Source organism: Malaya genurostris, chromosome 2 (assembly GCF_030247185.1).
Source record: "Malaya genurostris strain Urasoe2022 chromosome 2, Malgen_1.1, whole genome shotgun sequence".
Taxonomy (NCBI): Eukaryota; Metazoa; Arthropoda; class Insecta; order Diptera; family Culicidae; genus Malaya; species Malaya genurostris.
This window is the reverse complement of record NC_080571.1, coordinates 274,694,473-274,717,273: the sequence shown is the minus strand read 5'-3', so window position 1 is coordinate 274,717,273 and position 22,801 is coordinate 274,694,473. Positions and strand designations below refer to the sequence as shown.

General features: G+C 38.3%; 3 protein-coding genes across 3 annotated transcripts; 2 read left to right on the top strand and 1 right to left on the bottom strand.

The window, feature by feature from the left end:
• Positions 1-1,439, top strand: LOC131430122 (transforming growth factor beta regulator 1). Its single transcript, XM_058594837.1, has 2 exons — positions 1-322; positions 413-1,439. Exons 1-2 carry the CDS (start codon positions 83-85, stop codon positions 1,337-1,339), a joined length of 1,167 nt encoding a protein of 388 aa, XP_058450820.1. The 5' UTR covers positions 1-82; the 3' UTR covers positions 1,340-1,439.
• Positions 1,440-12,499: 11,060 nt separating this feature from the next.
• LOC131430119 (etoposide-induced protein 2.4 homolog) lies at positions 12,500-15,048 on the bottom strand. Its single transcript, XM_058594834.1, has 4 exons — positions 14,907-15,048; positions 14,597-14,835; positions 13,328-14,005; positions 12,500-13,267 (listed from the first exon to the last, which is right to left on the bottom strand). The coding sequence occupies exons 1-4, from the start codon at positions 14,919-14,921 to the stop codon at positions 12,901-12,903; spliced, it is 1,299 nt and encodes a 432-aa protein (XP_058450817.1). The 5' UTR covers positions 14,922-15,048; the 3' UTR covers positions 12,500-12,900.
• Positions 15,049-15,138: 90 nt separating this feature from the next.
• Positions 15,139-20,351, top strand: LOC131430120 (trafficking protein particle complex subunit 4). The gene is made up of 3 exons (XM_058594835.1): positions 15,139-15,250; positions 15,410-15,605; positions 19,826-20,351. The coding sequence occupies exons 2-3, from the start codon at positions 15,431-15,433 to the stop codon at positions 20,302-20,304; spliced, it is 654 nt and encodes a 217-aa protein (XP_058450818.1). The 5' UTR covers positions 15,139-15,250; positions 15,410-15,430; the 3' UTR covers positions 20,305-20,351.
• Positions 20,352-22,801: the final 2,450 nt, after the last annotated feature.

The following is a 22,801-nucleotide window of genomic DNA, read 5'->3' as shown; positions in this document are numbered from 1 at the left end:
TAAGCAAAAAGAGACGAGTGAGCGTTTTAATACAACTCCGCGTTTGCTTTTGAGGGCATATTTATCGCATATTTTTTCCTGAATGAAAAACCTCACGTTGGTAGCAGCAAATCGACGCGATTACGTATATGCTGTTGGCTTGCTGCAAGTGCGGAAAAAAATCCATCGATCGCGATTGCTGGGCGGAAATCTAGTGCTCTGCTGGCTACTAAGCGCGATGCAGAGCTCATTTCCGTTTCCCGCGGTCCTGGACCAGGCGGTAAACGAAAAATACAGAAGGAAGTATCGACGCCTCAAGTTATATATGAAAAATTTGATGTTTGTAAGTGGCGTGTGTGTCAGCAAAAATTGTTAATATTCGTAATGGGCATTGGATTTTGGTAACAAGTTTCTTTTTTCTTTTCATTTACAGGAGAATGCTGCGCTCTGTGACCATGTTGCCCAGATCCAGGAAAATATTTTACTGGTGAAAGAGGAACGAAGATATTTGCTGAAGAAGCTGCTAGAACACGAAAATGAGAAGGAAACGCAGTTGGGCAGACCGTGTAGTAAATTGAATGAATTGATTGCGAGCAGCTTGCCACCTAAAAGACAGTACAAAAAACGCACCCCGCCCGATGGTAACGCGGGGGGAGATTCGTCTACTAAGGGCACAAAACAACCTCGAAAACCCCGTGCCAATGCTAACGCGGAGAAGAATGCTGTCAAGAAGAGTCTTCAAAGCATACATCTAAATAAAACAGGCCATCCCACGTATCCAATTACGGTCGCAGGGTTCACGATTTTCAATTTAGGCGAAATCGCTTCGGATCGGACTGCTTATAACACTGAATATACAATCTACCCGATAGGTTACACCGTGACACGCCCATATGGTCATCTGAAAGACCCTACAAAAAAGTGCATTTACACCTGTCGTGTTCTGGACAACGGAGATTCGCCCAGGTTTGAAATTATACCGGAGAACGATACGGCTCTCACGATAGCAGGCAATTCTACCGATGCATGCCACTCAACCCTGCTGCAGTGCATAAACGCCTCGTTGGATTGTCGCAGTATAGATGGACGACCGGCTGGCGATTGGTTCTTCGGTCTATCGCATCCGACCATTTCCAGCCTGATACAGAGCTTCCCGAGCTCGAAGAAGTGTGTTAACTATCGCGGTATCAAGAAGGAAAATTTTGCCAATATGGGCAAGGAGAACGACCCATCGCTAAACTACGAGGCACTGCAAAGACATATCACGATCTCGGCGTACCATACGGTACCGGAGATCAAAGAGGAACCACCGGATGAACTGCTGGATCATTCGGACGGGAATTCGTTTAGTTTATCGTAGTATGCAGGAAGGAATTGAATGCTTTTTTATGTTTCTACGTTACGGGACTGAATGTGCGCGGTTGAAAATGGACCTGAATAAATGGTGATTTTGAAATATACCCTAATGTTTCGACGATAGTTTGTGTCTTCTCTATCCCGTTGTCATTTTCTGTCTATCCGTAAAGCAAACCACGTGGTCTAAAATTAATCCTTTCTTCTTATGCGAAAGACGGCAAAGGACCAGCATCTTTCTAAATAGTCACTAGCAGGAGTAGCAGCATTGTTATCCGCCTGACACCGTCGTACTAGAGGTAAAATTTTGGATTCTTCTGTGATTATGGTGCAACCAAAAAACCGCCATCCATGCTGTAGAGTCCCAGTATTATTCGTCCGTTCCTTTCCATCAGGAGAAAACGTGCTCTAATCTATTCGGTAACGTTTATGACCAATCTGCTTTGAGCGCCGTTCGCACCGAACCAGTGGCAATATTGATCAGTAACAGCTTCAGGTTCAAAGAAAATGCACTCAAACTAGTTTATCATAGATGCGATTTTAGCAATTCGGATCGGCTAAGAACCCAAAATCGTTGGCGTTCCGGGTTGGTGGGCGATTCAACACACTTAGAAAATATCGCAGAATTCGGTATTTTTTTTACCGAATTTTCAACAGCTGAACTTTCGGTATTCAGTTCGGTAATTGAATTGATTACCGATCGTTCGGTAATTGCTAAACTGTCAAACAACTACCGTAAACTGTAAACCAAATGGATCTAATCTATTTTTGTTTGTATGTTTTCCTTTATGGATTATGGATTTTCGGATTTCAAAAAACAACACAAATTCACAAAAACGAATGAAGGTAATTCCAACCTATTGTGGCTATGGTTTTATTCCACGAGATAAAGAGTGACAAATGTCAAACACTGCAAAATCCATCAAGTTCACCAGAAATTACCATCGAACGATTAGTGTAGGCAGCAAATTATTTTCTGCCTATAAGTAAACAAAAAACTTTTAGTGGTTCTAATGTTTTAAAAACTGTAGCACCTGTATCTCAATCAATTCGATGAACCCCTTAAATATTTTCGTTTGGGTCATAAAAAGACACTTACTGAAAATTTTATAACTGTTTCGAAGATATTTGTATCGTCCGGTGAAAATTTGCTGAATTATTGTGAAATAAAACTCATGCACCGAAATATCGGTTAATTCTATAGATTACCAAAAGTTCTTGTCAAAAATATTACCGAACAAAGGAATGAAATCTTAGTGTGTAGCATTAGCCATGCAATGGTTCTGTACACTAAGAAACAACATGCTCAAATTCCTCAAAAGCAGTGTAATACCAAGACTTTCCTCAAAAGTAGTTCAATACCCGCCTTACTGACTGTACACGTGAGATGACATAGTATTTAAAAAGAATTTTTACATTCATTCGCCTCAAAAGGCCGAATTAAAAAAGGCCAAAATGTATAAGGCCGAAATGTCGGAAGGCCGAAGTACAAAAAGCCGAATGCTAACAAAAGTCCGAAAACACGTGGAAAACAGATTTCCTTGCTAGAGACAATCTCTTTCGATTAGTTATTGGACGATGAGTCGTTTATGTTCACTTAGCAATATGGAGCAGCCACAAAAGCAAAGCCAAGTCTCATCGGTGGGATTAAGCAAAAAAAGCCAAGTCTCATCGGTGGGATTGAGCAACCGACCCTCCGTCGGAACCGACGGCCCCCGCATGTAAACCTGTAATCCACCCGTTTGCCCGGTCTACTCTAGAGTGCCTATAATCAGAGTGACGACATCTCATCCGTAATGTTGGCAACAATTCAAAACATTCCATTAGCTTTACATTGAATTGACAGGTCGTTTGCTCGTTTGGAACTGGTAGCTGTCATTCCAAACGAAGAGGTGTCGCCACTCTGATTATAGTCACTCTAGTCTACCCAAAGTTAGGGGCTATCGCATGGCCCGCATAAGAAGGTCGGAAGGCGGCGGAGTCGCATTTTTTATATTTATTTTCTATTTTTTCCATCACGCGAGAAGCCAAGCCTCTAAGGTAACGCAGTCAGAGTCGTCAAATCACTAATCTGAAACGACCCTGTAAAACATGTGTTTGTCTTCTCTTTTTAAAATGAAAGCTTTTGTAGCTTTCGGCCTTTTGTACTTCGGCTTTTCGTGATATTCGGCCTTATGTGATTTGGCATTTTGAGGTACTCGCATTCATTCTGCGGCCTGATTAGTTTTTACTCTCGTTTGTCCGATCTAATTTAATCTTGTTATAACATATTCGATGTGAGAAAATGGTACTTAAGTCCAGGAGTGCCGTTACAATTTTTGGAAGCGAAAAAGTGAAAACTTATACGATTCACACAATCAGTGAAATAATAAGGTCTATTATCGATATTCGAAAGTGTGATGTCAAAAATAACCCAGTTTTCACCCTAGCTGCTGTCAAACCGTTCATTTGAAGCCGGTTGTGAACCTAGTTTCAAAGTTATTGAACTGAAATTCGAGTCAGTTTCTTTATATCGGGGTTGGTCACACCCCCGTTGTTATATCGGGTTTGGTCACACCCCCGTTGTCAAGTGCGAACCCAGCACAATTTCGGGAAAAGTGTTTGCTTGATGAAGCTACCCTGGATCAGATGTCATTTTCTTAAGTGAAAACGACATAACTTCATTTACTAAGTAAAAATAGAGGTTTTTTTTTAGTAAGACAATTTTAACGGGAGCAATTCGAAGCCCAATTCGTTCAATTTCAGCATGGCTTTCATCGACTTGTGACACGGTGCATTGTCTTGATGAAACAAAACTTTTTTCTTCTTCAAATGAGGCCGTTTTTTGAAATTTCGTCCTTCAAACGCTCTAATAACGCTATATAATAGTCACTGTTGATGGTTTTTCCCTTTTCAAGCTAGTCGATGAAGATTATACCTTGCGAATCACAAAATACAGACGCCATAACCTTACCGGCCGATTGTTGAGTCTTTCCACGCTTTGGGTTCGGTTCATCGCGTGCAGTCCACTCAGCTGACTGTCGATTGGACTCCGGAGTGAAGTGATGGAGCCATGTTTCGTCCATTGTTATATATCGACGAAAAAAATCGGTTTTATTTCGATATAACAACTCCAAACACTGCTCAGAATCATCAATTCGTTGTTGTTTTTGATAGATTGTGAGCTCACGCGGCACCCATTTTGCACAAAGCTTTCTCATATCCAAATATTCGTGAATAATATGTCCAACACGTTCCTTTCATATCTTTAGGGTGTAAGCTACCTCGATCAACTTCACTTTACGGTCATTGAAAATCATTTTATGGATTTTTTTCACGTTTTCATCGGTAACAGCCTCTTTTGAACGTCCACTGCGTTCATCGTCTTCGGTGCTCATATGACCAGTACGAAATTTTGAAAACCACTTACGAATTGTTGCTTCGCCCGGTGCAGAGTCTGGATAACACTCATCAAGCCATTTTTTGGTATCGGCGGCACTTTTTTTCATCAAAAAGTAGTTTCATCAACACATGAAATTCCTTTTCTTCCATTTTTTTTACAATAACAAAAGTAGCTTCACTCAAAATGCAATATCTCACAAACTAATAATCAGACAGCTGTCAAATTTATACACGTATCTTTTGAAGAGAACCCGAATCTACTAAAACATTCTTCGCTGCTGGTATACATCGTGCATGTTCTTTTTATACATTCGTTCATTCACTTCACTCTTCGAATTGGTTCGAGTAGCGTTACTGCGATGATCGTTTGATTCCATTCTTCGCGAAGCATTCTTTATCTAATAAATTCTAATAATCATATCTCGTGAGGTAGCAGCAATGGGGGAGTGCTGGGAAATGGTTCTTCACACACACACACACACACACACACACACACACACACACACACACACACACACACACACACACACACACACACACACACACACACACACACACACACACACACACACACACACACACACACACACACACACACAAGACTATGGTACTAATACAGAGGAAAACGTTTTAATTTGCTCGTTTTAAAGACAGCACGAACGATCATCGCGAATTAGGTTTTGACGATGATCGCTGCGTACATATTTGTTCCTCAGGTGCGTTAATCAAACAAAGACGAAGGAAAGCGAACGATTATCATTGGCGTTCGTTACATTTTTGATATTCGAGCAACATTGACTTCCGGTTCTGGAATTACAGGCTGATAAGAATTAAATTCATTTCAGTAATAGCCGTTCAACCGAGAAGGTTGTGTATAGAAGCGTACAGTTTAATAACGCTGGTTGGTTTACACGCGTTAAATACGACAACGGTTGAACTACAGGTAGAGACCTGTTGGCAGCAGCCGTTAAAACGTATAGTCGTGCTGCATAAGAGAGCCCTAGTGCTGGGCCAAGCTGGTGAAGGAAACAACAAAGGGCGTTTCCCAAACTCTACCCAGGCCGCAATATACAGCCACAAGTGCTGAGCAGGAGAGTGCAAAGGCACATCGAAGAGGAAGAGTGCAAAGGCACATAGAAGCAGGAGAGTGCAAAGGCACACCGGTGCGAAGGCACTTCGGTGCAGAAGCATATCGGTGCGGAGCACTAGGAAGAAGGAGACAAGACAACTCGGTCTTTCCACTGCCATACAACACGCAGGTATACACCGGTGACCTGCGCTGGTTACAGCTGGCGAAGACGAAAGCAAATCGGAATTCGAGTGGTGCTGGATGTCAGGTAGCAGTAGCATCACATCATATTCTATCGCTACAGTGAGCTTCAGCATTGTATCAACGTCCAGATACATCCAACAAGAACATCTAGAGCAACGAGGATCTACACGGCAGTGCAACGGAGATAGACAACAATTTCAAGGTAGAAGTTTTTTCTTTTCCTTTTGATTGAGTACTGTGTAGTGTTGGTTTCAAATTTTATTTTAAAGTTTAGTTAAAAATTTTAATGTAATGGATGAATCCATGGACGTAAATCCTAGCATGAATCCGATACTCCCACGAACGAAAAAATATCAGGAGAGCTCTTCTGGGCCTTGGATAGTCTTTTTTAGACGTATATCAAAGCCATTAAACATTTTTCAAATTAATAAAGGTTTGACATCACGATACTCTTCAATCAAAGAGATCATAAAAGTAAATAACGATAAAATTCGTGTTGTGGTAAATAATTTGAAACACGCGAATGATATTGTCTCTTCGGAACATTTCAATAAAGAGTATAAAGTTTACATACCCTCCAAAGATGTCGAAATTGACGGTGTTGTTACCGAAGCGAGTCTTTCGGTAGATGATTTACTCAAGCATGGTGTTGGTCGTTTCAAGAACTCTATGCTTGAGGGTGTGAAAATACTGGAGTGCAAACAACTGTACTCAGTAGTTCATGAAGAGGAAAAAAAAGTTTATCGCCCATCAGACTCGTTTCGAGTGACATTTGCCGGGTCTGCGTTGCCGTCCCATGTCTATGTCGATAAAATTCGCCTCCCTGTTCGGCTTTTTGTTCCAAATTTAATGAATTGTACGAACTGCAAAAAATTCGGCCACACAGCTACTTACTGTAGTAATAAACCAAAATGTATTAAGTGTGAAGGGCCTCATAAAGATAATGATTGCAACAAGGAAATTGAAAAATGTATTTATTGTGGGAATAGTCCTCATGATGATATTTCAGTATGCACTGCATTTAAAGTGCACAAAGACAAAATTAAGCTTTCTTGAAAAGCACGGTCTACATAAGCGCACATATGCAGAAATGCTTAAAACGGTCATTGATGTCCCCCCTTTGGAAACCGAAAACGGGTTTTCAAATCTAGAGGAACCAGAGGACTCTGACTCTGACGAAAATAGTGAAGGTAATTCGTTTATCACTACCCAAGGGTCAGTTAAGAGAAAGAAGTCTTCCTCCAAATTACCAAAAAAGACACCTAAAATTTCATCTTCAAAAAAAGATCCCCGTGTTAAACAAAAAAAGTCAAAACCAAAGACTGTGCCTCCTGGTTTGTCAAATTCACAAACCAATCCAGGATCTAGTACAGAAAAAGATAATAATCCAGTGGGCTCCATTTCACAGCCACCAACAGGATTACTGAAGTTTTCGGAAATTGTTGAATGAATTTTCTCAGCATTCAATATATCTGAACCCTTAAAGACCCTCATAATGGCATTCCTTCCAATAGCTAGAACCTTTTTGAAGCAGTTATCAGCTCAATGGCCAATTGTCTCAGGTTTTGTATCTTTTGATGGATAATTTATCACCCGTCGCAAATGATACAATCACTGTCCTGCAGTGGAATTGTCGAAGCATCATGCCAAAACTTGATTCATTTAAAATATTATTGCATAGTCAAAAATGTGATGTATTTGCTTTATGCGAAACATGGCTTACTTCAAACATAGCTTTAAATTTTAATGATTTTAACATTATACGTCTCGATAGAGACTCTCCGTATGGTGGAGTGCTTTTGGGAATTAAGAAATGCTATTCCTTTTATAGATTAAACATCCCTTCAACTTCTAGTATAGAAGTTGTTGCTTGCCAAATAAACATTAAAGGCAAAGATATTTGCATAGCTTCGGTTTATATTCCTCCAAAAGCACAAGTTGGACAGCAACAGCTTAATGAAATGGTTGAAGCCCTTCCTGCACCACGATTGATTCTGGGGGATTTAAATTCGCACGGTATTATGTGGGGTTCCGTTTACAATGATAGCAGATCATCTTTAATACAAAACATTTGTGACAATTTTAGCATGACGGTATTAAATATGGGTAGCATGACACGGATCCCAAGACCTCCGGCACGCCCAAGTGCATTAGATCTATCTCTTTGCTCAACATCAATTCGACTAGATTGCACCTGGAAAATACTGCCTGATTTACACGGTAGCGATCATTTACCAATCATCATCTCAATTAGCAGTAGCAATTGCATTGCTACTTCCGCTAGTATTCCATATGATTTAACAAAAAATATCGACTGGATTAAATACCAAAGTAGTATCTCTAGTATTTTGAATTCAATGGAAGAGCTCCCTCCACTTGAAGAATATGACTTCATCATTTGTTCGATTCTGGAGGCAGCAGAACAATCCCAAACTAAACGCTTTCCTGGGCCAACGACTAACAGAAGGCCTCCCAACCCCTGGTGGGACAAAGAGTGCTCAGAGGCTAAACTCGCAAAACAAAATGCTTGCAAGACGTTTCTAAAACGGGGAGGAGGAACTCCTCAGAATTTTGAAAAACTTATGGTTTTAGAAACCAAGTACAAGAGCATACTTCGAGCCAAAAAATGTAGCTATTGGAGACATTTTGTCGAAGGTTTGTCAAGAGATACCTCAATGAGCACTCTTTGGAACACGGCCAGACGAATGAGGAATCGTAACGTGGGCAATGAGAGTGATGAATACTCGAACCGATGGATATTTGACTTTGCTAGGAAAGTTTGCCCAGATTCTGTTCCTACGCAGAGCATTATACGGGAATCTCCTCCAAATAATGGTTTTATTAATAACCCACTTTCAATGATGGAATTTTCTATAGCACTCTTGTCTTGTAACAATAACGCTCCAGGGTTGGACAGAATTAAATTCAACTTGGTGAAGAATCTGCCCAACCTCGCAAAAAGACGTTTGTTGGAATTGTTCAACAAGTTTCTTGAGCAAAATATTGTTCCACCTGACTGGAGACAAGTGAAAGTTATCGCCATTCAAAAACCGGGGAAACCAGCTTCCAATCACAACTCATATAGACCCATTGCGATGTTGTCCTGCATCAGAAAATTGTTCGAAAAAATTATTCTACGACGTCTCGACACTTGGGTCGAGACGAACGGTTTGTTGTCAGATACTCAGTTTGGCTTCCGTAGAAATAAAGGGACGAATGATTGCCTTGCATTACTTTCGTCTGACATCCAAATTGCCTTCGCTCAAAAGCAACAAATGGCATCTGTATTTTTAGACATTAAAGGAGCATTTGATTCAGTTTCCATTGATGTTCTTTCAGACAAGCTTCACCAAAATGGACTCCCAGCGGTTATAAATAATTATTTGCACAACCTTTTGTCAGAGAAACACATGCATTTTTCACATGGCGATTTGGCAACACTCAGAAATAGTTACATGGGTCTCCCGCAAGGCTCATGCCTCAGTCCGCTCCTCTATAATTTTTACGTAAATGACATTGACAGCTGTCTAGTAACCCCATGTACACTAAGACAATTGGCAGATGATGGCGTGGTTTCAGTTACTGGACCCAAAGCTATTGATCTGCATAAACCATTGCAAGATACCTTAGATAACTTGTCCGATTGGGCTGTTCATCTTGGTATCGAATTCTCTGCGGAGAAAACAGAGTTAGTCGTCTTTTCAAGAAAGCATGATCCCGCGCAGCTTCAGCTCCATATGATGGGAAGAATGATCCAACAGGTTTTAACTTTTAAATACCTCGGGGTGTGGTTCGATTCCAAATGCACGTGGGGAGGACACATTAGGTTTCTGATAACAAAATGCCAACAAAGAGTAAATTTCTTCGAACAATAACAGGATCTTGGTGGGGTGCTCATCCGGAAGATCTAATAAAGTTGTATCAGACAACGATACTTTCAGTGATGGAATATGGATGCGTTTGCTTTCGTTCCGCTGCAAACTCTCATATTATCAAACTGGAGCGAATTCAGTATCGTTGTTTGCGAATTGCTTTAGGGTGCATGCATTCGACACATACAATGAGTCTTGAAGTTCTGGCGGGAGTTCTTCCATTAAAAGATCGATTTTGGGAGCTTTCATCACGCCTGCTAATGAGATGTGAGGTGCTGAATCCCATGGTAATTAATAATTTCGAACGACTAGTCGAGCTTCGATCTCAAACAAAATTCATGACAGTATATTTTAACCATATGTCACAGGAAATCAACCCTTCAAGATATATTCCTATCCGTGTCAGCCTCCTAAATGTCCCTGACTTAACTTTATTTTTCGATACATCCATGCAGCGCGAAGTGCGTGGAATCCCGGATCATCTACGTTCGACGGAAATCCCAAAAATATTTTCAAGTAAGTTCAGGCATATTGACTCTGAGAAAATGTTTTACACGGACGGATCGCGAATTGAAGAAGCGACAGGGTTTGGTATGTTCAACAATAATGTTTCGGCCTCATTTAGGCTTCAAGAACCTGCATCTGTTTATATAGCAGAGCTAGCAGCAGTTCATTATAGTTTGAGTGTAATCGTCACATTAATTCCAAACCATTATTTCCTCTTCACAGATAGTCTGAGTGCAATTGAAGCCATTCGCTCAAACATGACTGGCAAGACTGAACCGTTTTTCCTGGGCAAAATAAAACAGTGCCTGAACGACATATTGAACAATAATTATCTAATCACTATAGTCTGGGTCCCGGCTCATTGCTCCATTCCTGGCAATGAAAGAGCCGATATTTTAGCCAAACGTGGTGCTATTGAGGGTGAAATTTATGAGAGACCAATTGCTTTCAACGAATTCTATAGCTCGTCTCGCCAAAGAACACTTGCCAGCTGGCAAGCTTCTTGGGATAAAGATGATCTGGGTCGGTGGATGCACTCAATTATTCCGAAAATATCGACAAAGGCATGGTTCAGGGGACTGGATGTGAGTAGAGATTTCATTCGTGTGATGTCCAGACTCATGTCCAATCACTACACGTTAGATGCACATCTCCTTCGAATTGGGCTCTCCGAGACTAATCATTGTGCTTGTGGCGAAGGTTATCGAGATATTGATCATGTCGTTTGGACATGCGTGGAGTATCGTGATGTCAGATCTCAACTAATAAATTCTTTGCGTACCCAAGGTAGACTATCCAATATCCCAGTTCGAGACATTCTTGCTTGTCGTGACCTTTCATACATGAAACTTATTTATCATTTCATAAAGAAAACTGGAGTTTCAATTTAATAAAGGCCCCTTTCAAGACTTAGTTCTGATCCCAGCTGCGTCCATGAGTTCAACCAATAGCTAAATTAGAATAAAAATAATGTAATGATACAAACAAACTCGAAACAGTTTATGAAATTATTAACAAAATGTCTGAAAATAACAGCTTATTTTATAATTTATAGAAGTTAATCGTTTGGTTCAAATAATATTTCCGAGTAGATTTCATAATTAATGACGAGTTACCTAAGATGATATTTAAGTAATAAGAGAATATGTTTTAATAAATGCAAAACGTTGTGACTATGTTAGAATTAAATTAGGATAAGAATATTATGTAAAAGTGATGCTACGGCGAAGAAAAACTTATGTAAACTGCCTTAAGAAATAAACGTATTTATGAAAAAAAAAAAGAATTAAATTCAATTTCAAGAGCGTGTTTCTATACAGGACGCAGGAAACACTTCTCAAAAATCTTTTCAACTAGATGTATTCCTGAATTGTGTAGGTCATTCGAACATACCGGATCTCAGTTTCCAGCTCCGGAAATAGTAGTCAAAAACTCTCAAAAAGGAACTCGTTTCATTTTCTCGGAGATAGCTTTGACAGATTTAAATTGAACCGCTAAGCACCGCTGAGCTGAAGGAATCGAAACGAAATATGTACTAATTGTAGAAACCAAAAAAAACCTTAAATGTTTAAGGTGAAGTGTATTTAAAATTTCAAACCGAAAACGTATTTTTTAGAATAGAGTCAAAGCTGCTCCAACTTTTAGGTTATGTTAGTTGCCGACCAAACGAATCGACTTCGATTATAGCAGTTCTCAGTTTTCGGAAGTATCGGAACAAAAAGACATCAAAACGGAACTCAATTCACTTTCTTAGACTGTTAAACCGATTTTCACAAAGTTAGAATCCAAAGGAAGATCTCTTGGCCACACAAGCTGCTATTGAATTTTATTCGGATCAAGCTTCCGGTTCCAGAGTTGCAGGGTGAATTGTATTAAAACTTGCAAACCGTCATTTAATGACGATGCGAACACACAAAAAATTTCGGGATTTGGTTCAAAACTGTTTCATTTCGTAGGTTACTTTCTTGCTTTTATTCAAGAGTCAATAAAAAGGTGATTTGTAGAATCCCACGTAACAGGAGAAGGGCACTATTGCACCATCATGTTAATTAAAAACGGGTTTTTTCTCGAATATTCGGAAAGACACTTGTCAATATCTTCGGGGAGCTTTCTTTTGCCATGAAACACAATGCGATTCGTAATCTCAGAGAAACCATCTTATGTTTCCCTTCTAGAGAGGAAAAAGCAGTCTGATCGTTTACTTTTATTACGAAGTAAAATATATTAAAAACGACAATAAGTTTGTCACGCTGGCTTCACACGATAACGGTAGCTTGTACCTAAGGCGACAAAAACCTTTAAACATAGAGAACATTCCTGCGCAAAACAAGGCCAAACAGAAAGCCGAAACCTAAACTGAGCACCATTCAACATTCTATCAGATGATTATTTTTTGTTTTCTCGTACCAAATCGGTACGCTTGTGTGGTTATTATGCGCTATGATATCCTAATTATTCGTTGATCACTTGTTTGCGACACGCACCGCGAGAGTTGTGTTCGGTTCTATCATCTTGTTTTCTTTTTGTGTGAGAGTATTATCGCCTGAGGTTACGATTTAGTACTGCCTGTTGCTGTTGCTGGTACGACATAACCGAGCCGAGAGCTGATTCAGCCACAGAGCCGGCCCTCGACGGAGACGGCGACGAATGGCGATGCTGTCGGTGATGATGTTGGTGGTGTCGAATTTTTTGCTGCTGACTCAGCTGGTAATTGAGCGATGGCGTTGGTGTACTGCTCGATAACGGAGGCGACATTCCGCGACCCATTCTCATCGAACTTCCGGGTGTTCCCTGGCTAGCACTGATCGGTGTCGACAGGGCAGCTTTGCCCAGCTTAGTTCGGCTACTGAATAGAGCGTTGGTTATGGCTACTACCAAAGAGAACAGTTTCAAAGGAGTTTCACTGAAATCGAGGACAAGTTTGTACATGGTTAGTAGTATATATGAATTGCCGTTGCCTTACCACACTCCCACTTTTGGAGTAGCCTCATTGGCACTGAGAATGAACAGTGGAAACAGCACTGAGAATACACAACCGCTGATGACGATCGAATTGGGCAGTTCGGAAATGATTGCCAACGGTAGACCGAAGCCGATGAAAAACGGCCAGTTGGTTTCAATGTAGGTTAATCTTTTGTGCAGTTCCCATCCCATGTTGAACCATTTGTACTCGAACGCGTACAGCGAACAGAGCAAACTCATGTGCACAATATACAAGATACTGCATGCGAACGGTACCGGAATGGGAAGGTACTTGATGACGGTGCTTTGCAGCAGGAATAACACCTGAATTAGCAAACTGATCAAGGTGTCCGCTATCAATTTGCTTATGCTGGAGATCAGCTGCGGTCGTCCCTTCCGGAACTTGTAGGCCGAGTCAGCTATATCCTGAAACCAGAGACTATTGACGATTTTACTAAAAAGAAACAGCGGTGCCACCCAGAAGCTATGGAACAGTAACGATAGCGACGGTTTCATCCAACCCCAAACGGTCGAAACCGTGCCGGAGTCGGGGAACATATACGACAGGAAGTAATTCAGTCCCGGTAGAACGCCATACTCGAACATGAGGATGCTTAGCATGAAGATTCCACCGTTCAGGAGGCAGCAATAGAGCACGTTGTGCAAAACCTTGGATTCACTGGAAAGAAAAGTACGAAATAATAGATTTGAATAATATTCTGAAAAAAAGAATATGAATGAATGTTGATTTTATTTAACCCTTAAGATTTTTCACCGGGGGGCTAGAATCATTCGAACAATACCCAACAGCTTGAGCTTTTTAATTCATAGCACTCTCGAATCTCTTACTATTACACCTACACAAACAGACCAGACCATAAGGTAGTGAATTTTGGTTTTTGAAACTATAGTTATCAGGGTTAGTTAGTTAAAAAATAATACGTAGCCTAATGAGTTGTCAATTGGAATCACAGCGATTACGTGGTAGTGCCATCTAGCTCGTAGAAGCAAAACGAAAACAAAGTAGTTAGTAATGACTTTCAAGTCGCCTGATGCTGAAGAATTAATTATAGATGGCAATGAATGCCTACTAAATTCATAATTGAAAAATTAGCCAAAAAATTTTTTTTGACAAGGACAAGCACTTTTCTTGTAACATCCGTCACTCCAATATGGTTCGAATAAATTGTTGAGCTTCAAACCATTGCCAAATCCCACCAAAATTAAGTTAAAAATAGTTAATAGTTCAAGACGCAAAAGCAATACACACTCCTTTCGTTTGACGTTGTCTTTGTTGACGTTCCCCGACATCGACGAGGATGATGCCGTCTGGTGTAGAATTTGCTGCTGGGCCGGAGTGGACAAGCTCTCCTTGGTCGCACGACCCGGTTCCGAGCGGGTCGGTTTCGATTGCAGTGACTTCCGGTTTGCTTCCTTATCTAGGTAAAAAACTACTGCTATTCCCTTAATGCTATCTAATATACCGAGTAATATTGCAGCTCCTACGTTCTGGAACGAGAGAAAAACAATATTTTTTGATAACTGAACACATCGTAGATAAGGTTCTTTGCATCACTTACGTATAAACTATCCATTTTGTGAAAAAAACCGCATGTAGAAAACTAACCAGATTTCAAACAAAAACATAAAAGTTATGCGTTTTTGTTGCGAATAAAGAAAAGGGAGTAACTTTTGCTCTCGATTTCTACTTTGCTTCAAGCTACACAAATATACGTCTCATCTTGATGGTCAAACGGCACACTACCGTTGTGAGGTATTGTGTAGCGTCATTTGGCGTAGCGTAGTGTTCGGCACTCTAGTGAAGGCTGAATTCATCCTCGAGCTTGAACATTCCAAATCATCTGTTTGCTGGCGATGTAAACTGATTTGGCAGTGTAATCGCTGCTCCCATTGATGATTGTCGGTGCGTAAACAAAAAACTGCTCGAATAAAGTGAGCTACTTGTCAAACTTGATAAGTATTGTCAAATAATTGATACAAACTGTAGTTTAGGAACTGTCAAGTGTTTACGGACGAATGCGAATAATTTAGAGTATTTTTGTTTATTCTTATATTTATTAAGACCAAAGGATTCAATGAAAAAATGGTGATCTATGGAGTTTACATAGTGAGTAAATCCGGAGGGTTGATTTTCAATTTGGACCACAATGTACCGAAGATAGAAACAGAAAGGACATTCAGTTATCCCCTAGAAATCAGCTTGGATTATGAACCTAAAAAAGTAACCGTGTCTTTTGGACAAAAGGATGGAATCAACGGTAAGAGAGTGACGATTTGGAAAACATCATTAAATAAATCCCAAATGTTTTTACCGAATGGACGATAGAAAAAAATGAGCTGTTTTTCAAAGCAGGGCGAAACTGACATTGTTGTTGTTGTTGTTGTAGTTTGTTTGATTATGACTCGAGGAATATTGCCCCATATCCGCCATATCGAACAGAAATGGCAATGAAACACCGTCAGAATGTTGCATTTCTGCTCGAAAGTGCAAAACCAGAGCAATCCACCCCTCCTGTGTTTTTCAATGAAAAACGACATAATATTGACATCAAATTGAGAAAAACTTCGATGAATGTTTCGACTTTGGTTTCAATTCCTATTTTGGTTGTGAACCATTCCGCGGTTAATTTTAACTTTTGGTTGAAATCTGACACTGGAGTGGTTATTTTGTGCCGAGTAGTTTAATTTAATTAATGTCGTTTTCGTTTTTAAATTACACTACACTGGTGTAGCGAAAGCTGCACTGAAACCGTTCGTTTTTACCAATTGCACTACACCAGTGCTACACTTTTTCTGCACCGATACCACTGGTGTAGCACTCATCAAAAGTTTGGTGTAGCTCTGTGCAATGGAATCGTTTATTGTAGTCAATGGTTACTGTTTATGTTTTCGTCATTTTTGTTCGTTTATTCATGCCTCAGTGTAGCACTGCACCGGTGTAGTGCAAATTAAAAACGAAAACGCCATAAATCTGCGGCCTTCACTCCACCGGAAATAATTTCAAATAAAGAATTAATAGAATTTACATTGCAAGATTTTTTTCAGTGTTAGAAAATTACCATCGATCTGTCAAAAATAACCATGCTCTCGAGCAGGGTTATTTCTGACAACATCTAATTAAGCACTCGAGTGTCAGATTTTAACCAAAAGTTGAAATTAATGCCCCGTTTACACTTCTGCTGGCTACCAGCATGCTAGTGCCAGTGTACTGCCTTCTTAGGAAAAAACGTTCAACTGTGAAATGGTTCACAGCCTTAGATTATTTCTATGTCAGATATGTGTCAGATCAATATTTGATAAATCGATAAACTGTTGGTTTAACTTTGAAAAGTATGCATTTTTCCATAGTTTTTTTTTCCGTCAAATACAGATTTTTCAAAAAAAAAAAAAAACAGTAACAGTTGACCGCTCTGACCAGCATGTACCGATGCGTATCGTTTTTGGAGCTTTTCTTCACTATAACCGGTGCGTTCGGAAGCGGATGCCGGGAACTAGTAGTTCCAAAGTAAATTTATATACAAACCAACTAACAAGATTAGTCAACTAGATGAATTTACCAGTAAATTTTATAAAAATGTGCACCTCGTTTCGCCATCGCTTGTGAAAAAATACTCATTACTTTTACTAATCGCACTGTAATACCGGAACCGGAGGCAATTTTCGTGAAATTGACTGGTTTCTGCAACTTAGATAAATCTACGGGTGACTTTATTGTCTCTATTACTATTTCCAGTAGTAAGCAGTTAGGAAACCATCTAAAATAACGAAAATAAATAGTTTCGCCTTTCGTTTCTAGCAATTCAAGTATCGCCTTGTTTGTAGACATGGAACACGGAGGGCGAAAATTTTGTAAACAAATAGAATGACGGTTTCGCCCTTTATAGTTATTTCTATTACTAAGATTGAGATTTTTTCGGATCCGAATTTTTACGCGAAATTGTAGGATTTTGAAGCTTTTATTCGTCAGCAAGAGAGACTCGATTTGTTTACTTCTGTAAGATTCGCCTTTCTTGGAAAAACAGCTGAATTGCTGCTTAAAATATACACTGATTGGCATAATAAAGTGCCCACCTAATCATTTTTTGAATTTCATTTGGGGCTATTGTTCCAAATGTCATCTCATTAGTAGGGCCACCACATTATTTTGCCGATTACTCAAGTTTCAATCAATAGCGGCCCTTACACGAGAATTATTAATGTCCTTTTTAATGATTACTATGTAATAATGTATTTCAAATTTGATAGAAAACTCGTCATTACTGCACCATACACGTTCATGAAAATGATATTATTTTTTATTAATGACATTTTTAATGACTCGTGTAAGGGCCGCTAATGAATAGTGATAATATCGAATACAATATCTTTGATTCGGCTTTAAGAAGCAATACCATAGAAAAAATAGTTCAATACTGTTATATCGGTGGTGCGATTGTCACCATACAATTGGCTTGAAGCCGAAATTTTTGGTTCTTTTGGTTCTAGTTCGCTGTCAAATGCTGTGTTTAAGCAGTGTTCACATCTTTCTTCATGCGGTTGCACCAACATCAGGAAATGAATTCGATGGAATATAATCAAACTACAACAAACCACTTTTTTTTTCTTATTCAAAAAGAGGTCAAATTACTTGTTTTGCAGAGAATACTAGACAAGAGTTATATTTATATTAGGTTTGAAGAAATTAACTTTTGACACCAGTGTGGTTTGATTGCATGGTATGAACAAATACAAATTATAATACGGAGTACTACGACAAATTTTCAAGGACACATTTTGCATCGTGCGGTACATTGTCATGATACACTGTCAGAGTGACAATGTACTTTAACGAATTTCCTATAAAACTAGCAACACTGAAGGGTAAGAACAAGTTCACTATAGTTACTGTTTATTATAGTGAAAAATATGTAAACACAAGCGAAGTCAGAAGAACTATAATCTTAACCGAGGTATTGTAAAACTGGAGAGATGAAGGTAAAAGAATCGCGCGCAGCCAAATGCTCTACAAACAAGTTAATTCAATGATCAGCAAAACGAACACAGTGCTTGTTGATCTAGAGATGAAGGAACAGGAACTGATGCAACAAGTGAGCGCCGTCAAAAACTTACTACTGATGATAATGGGCCAACAGGCGTTGTTAGCGAGAAATTGGTGCGAATCGATGAACTGATTTCGGTTCAGCAGATTCTAGATGATTCCCGGTTAGACCAAATTTCAAACATCCTTTGTCAAAATTGACAACGATCACGATGGTATATCAAAGTGGAAGATGTTTGCAACTGATTTGAGTTGAGAAACGGTACGAAGGTCGGTTCATGAATAAGTCAGTATATTTATTAAAGTGACATTAAAGTACAGAATAAAAAAACATTCCATGAACTGCATCATTACCATTTATTTACAATATATATGTATATACGTATATATATATATATATATATATATATATATATATATATATATATATATATATATATATATATATATATATATATATATATATATATATATATATATATATATATATATATATATATATATATATATATATATATATATATATATATATATATATATATATATATATATATATATATATATATATATATATATATATATATATATATATATATATATATATATATATATATATATATATATATATATATATATATATATATATATATATATATATATATATATATATATATATATATATATATATATATATATATATATATATATATATATATATATATATATATATATATATATATATATATATATATATATATATATATATATATATATATATATATATATATATATATATATATATATATATATATAAAATAGCTTCCATAGCAGGGGGTGGAAAAAGCTCGAAGCGAATGCACCTATTATCATCTTACCCTTTAAGCCAATATATTCAACAGAGACAGCAGATCTCACTCTAACTAGTGGTTTTAGTATATGAAATTACTACTGGAGCCGTTTTTCTAATAGGTTCAAAATAAATTTAACACTGCTGTTCTTATGGTATCTTATTGTTATGTCATTTTTTTGCTTTACTTCTGAAATACTGAAAAAAGAGTTTCTCTTAACAAAATAATTCAAGTCTTATTAAAGGAGAAACTGACAAAAATTCTCTCATTAATAGAGGTCAAGGAAAAGCTAAGTACAAGAAAAGAATCTTACTAATTAATTTGTAGGTGTTTCGGCGTGCTGTGGTACATGGTACTGCAGATTTATATTACTCAAAAAGCTATCATGTCCTAAAGCATTTGATGGATTTGACAGAATGTAGATACCAGTGTATGTGTGTTGAGACATTGTCGTTTACAAATGCCTGTTTATTAAATGAACAATCTCGTAATCTAACACATAAATCAAATGGGAGTATTATAATTTGATGTATTATAAAAAAAATATAAAACCAGTTTCCTTTTGAATTGAAATTTCTCAACTATCTTACAGTTGGTCATGTTCTCATTAGCGTCAATGGTATCCTGGCGAACGGATCGATACTGGAAGACGGACGTGACATCAAGGAGCTAATCGAAAACAAGGACAACTATCCGCTGACTTTGAAGTTCAGCCGGCCGAAGATGACAACCAACGAGAAGATATTTCTGGCCAGTATGTTCTATCCTCTGTTTGCCATTGCCAGTCAGTTGAGTCCAGAGCCGAAAAGCAGCGGCATTGAAGTGCTGGAGGCCGACACTTTTCGGCTGCATTGCTTTCAGACGCTTACTGGGGTGAAGTTTATGGTGGTTGCAGAAAATATCCAATCCGGCATGGACATTCTGTTGAGGAGAATTTACGAGCTATATGCTGATTATGTGTTGAAAAATCCTTTTTACTCATTAGAGATGCCTATTCGATGTGAGCTGTTTGATGTTAATTTACAGGCGTTGCTGGAACAGGTAGAGAAAAGTGGTGTTGCTAGCATTTAGGATATAACGAAATAAAAATCGATTTAAGGAATTAATTCAAACACTATCTGTGTTTGTTTATACCATTATTTAGTATGAATGCTTTTTTCATTGAGTGTGTTTGGGTGTTTACTAAGTGCATTTATTATGAAAAAAGACGGAAGGGTAATGTCAGAGACTGACTGGATGACGTGAATACGAATAGAACTGACATGCTTTTCCCACACATCCGAATATCGATAATAGCACGTACTATTTGATTGATTGTGAATTTGTTCGCCTCAATAAAAATGTAAAAATGTTACACACAGTTCATACAAAGGCAAACTTAAATAGTTGAAAGGATTCAGATGTAGAATAAATTTCGTGCAATGAGTACATTGTCTCCTTACAATGAAGCGGTCTTATTTTGCTGACAATGTATAATATGGTCTCTGTTTTCATGTTTCGATCAGAACAGGTGGTATGAAAAAAAAAACGTGCTTAATCCACCTAGCAGTGAGATGATACGTTTTTTTATCAATCCGCATGTATATTTTGCGTGAATATATGCATGAATTGGTGTTTTAGTTCTAGTGACATTATTTCACTGACCGTCGTTTTAAGCGACAAATTGAGATTTTAGTCACTCATTATCCTGTAATGTCGAAACTGCAAAACGGCTCGAATTTGAATCTAAACGTGGGACAATCGATTGAACATTCCATGAGACGAAGTAAGTTCCACTTCAGAGTTTACGGTTATTTACGGTAATTCTAGAGCCCGTATTGAGGAACCAATATAACCCAAAACGACTCGTATGGCCATAAATTAATATGACAAATAAATTGCAATTATTTTTGAGTCCAACTTTGAAGCTTTTTGGGATTTTCATCTTCTATATCAATTTGAATATCAAAATCTCATCACCCTGTACTTCTAGAATTGGAAGTCAGAATTGGATAAAATTCATTAATTTGGTATGGGGCCATAAATGCTTTAAGAAACGATTCGATACTGGAACCGAAATTCGAAAATCGGGGAAGCCGAAATCAGTTAAATTCACCTGAGGAGCTGCATAGTTTACATTTGATACAAAATACGAACTGGTTCGAATGGTATATAGGTGTTATGTTCTTTCTGCATTTATTGCTGTAAGCAGTTTCAATCAATATAATTATGGAATTTCTTTTAACTCGAATATGATGCCATCATTTGGTTGACATATTCGAACGATTTTGTTGCCAAAAACGAACCGTGTTAAATTTAATCCGAGGCAAAATGTCATGAAAAAAGTTGCTGTACACAGTCTTTTTGATACCTAGGAACAATTGTATGTGTTAGTATTAGTATTAAAAATCATGTTTCAAGTTGCTCCTAGGCATCCCCTACTACTGGAATAAGGCATACATATTATGTTTGTAATGTCAATTGTGACAGATATTGTCAAAAAACTGGAAATTTGGCATAAAACTTTGTATAGCTTAAAAAGTAAACATCCGATCGAAACACCCTTTAATAGCGTTCAGGGTGACGGGAAGACCTTCCATTTGCGACTTGATTGATCAAAATCGGTCCAGTCATCTATGAGATAACGACCTTTTTGTTGACAACACACATACAGACACACACAGACATTTGCTCAGTTCGTTGAGCTGAATCGATTGGTATACGAGGCTCGGCCCTCTAGGCCTCGGAAAAATTTTCTAAAGTTTGAGCGAATTCTATACCTATTTTTTATATTTATAAAAAAAAAGAAAATCGAAAAACTAATGGATTAGCTAACAAGTTTTTGACTTCCTGTAATGGATTAGCTAACAAGTTTTTGACTTCCTGCAAAGACATCATATTAACAAGATATCCAGCTCTCACATTTCCCGAACAAATCATTGGCAACATCCTTTTTTGCGAGCATGTCGCCCCCAGGCGAGCCCGCATCAAATTCGTGCGCGCCAAAATAGCTGGGTTGCGCACCCATACAATTGACATGATATGTTGAATGTGATGCCGTGCGATGGCGTTGCTGAACTGAAGATTGACTTCGCTCCAAGCTGACAGGGTCTGCTTCCTGGCTGATGCACAAAATCACCTAAGAGATGCTATCGGGGATAGCAGAAGGGAGGGCAAAGTTGTAATTATTACACTTTTTTTTTGAATACTTAAATGTAGAGAAAATTGGGCTTTTAAAGTTCACTTACTGTCACATTGTAGGCAGGAAACATTCGACCTGCTGCATATCTTTTATATCTAAAAACAGCATACGGAAACGTTTAATGAACATCCAAACAAGCTTAATATACTCAGATGATAATTATGCAACCAGGCTAATATTCTTGCACATTATAATTGATTACGTAGCACTTTTTTTGGATACTTCTAAAATTCAGTATTAGAGAGAAGTGTTTCCATACTCATATACATTTTACACATTTAGGATGGAATTTGACCGATATTGGTTGACTTTCGATGAACGTGCTCGCAACGATCAATGATGTCAACAATGATGATCGCTCAGATGTGACCTGATACTTTACATCTG

What these genes read in the sequence shown, in the direction of transcription:
- LOC131430122 (XM_058594837.1), top strand. Translation starts at nt 83, where the DNA reads ATGAAAAACCTCACGTTGGTAGCAGCAAATCGACGCGATTACGTATAT. An exon ending in ATATGAAAAATTTGATGTTT is followed by an intron (nt 323 to 412) that starts GTAAGTGGCGTG and finishes TTTCATTTACAG; the next exon opens with GAGAATGCTGCGCTCTGTGA.
- LOC131430119 (XM_058594834.1), bottom strand. An exon ending in GACAACGTCAAACGAAAGGA is followed by an intron (nt 14,006 to 14,596) that starts GTGTGTATTGCT and finishes TTTTCTTTCCAG; the next exon opens with TGAATCCAAGGTTTTGCACA. An exon ending in ACTCCAAAAGTGGGAGTGTG is followed by an intron (nt 13,268 to 13,327) that starts GTAAGGCAACGG and finishes CCTCGATTTCAG; the next exon opens with TGAAACTCCTTTGAAACTGT.
- LOC131430120 (XM_058594835.1), top strand. Translation starts at nt 15,431, where the DNA reads ATGGTGATCTATGGAGTTTACATAGTGAGTAAATCCGGAGGGTTGATT. An exon ending in ACAAAAGGATGGAATCAACG is followed by an intron (nt 15,606 to 19,825) that starts GTAAGAGAGTGA and finishes ACTATCTTACAG; the next exon opens with TTGGTCATGTTCTCATTAGC.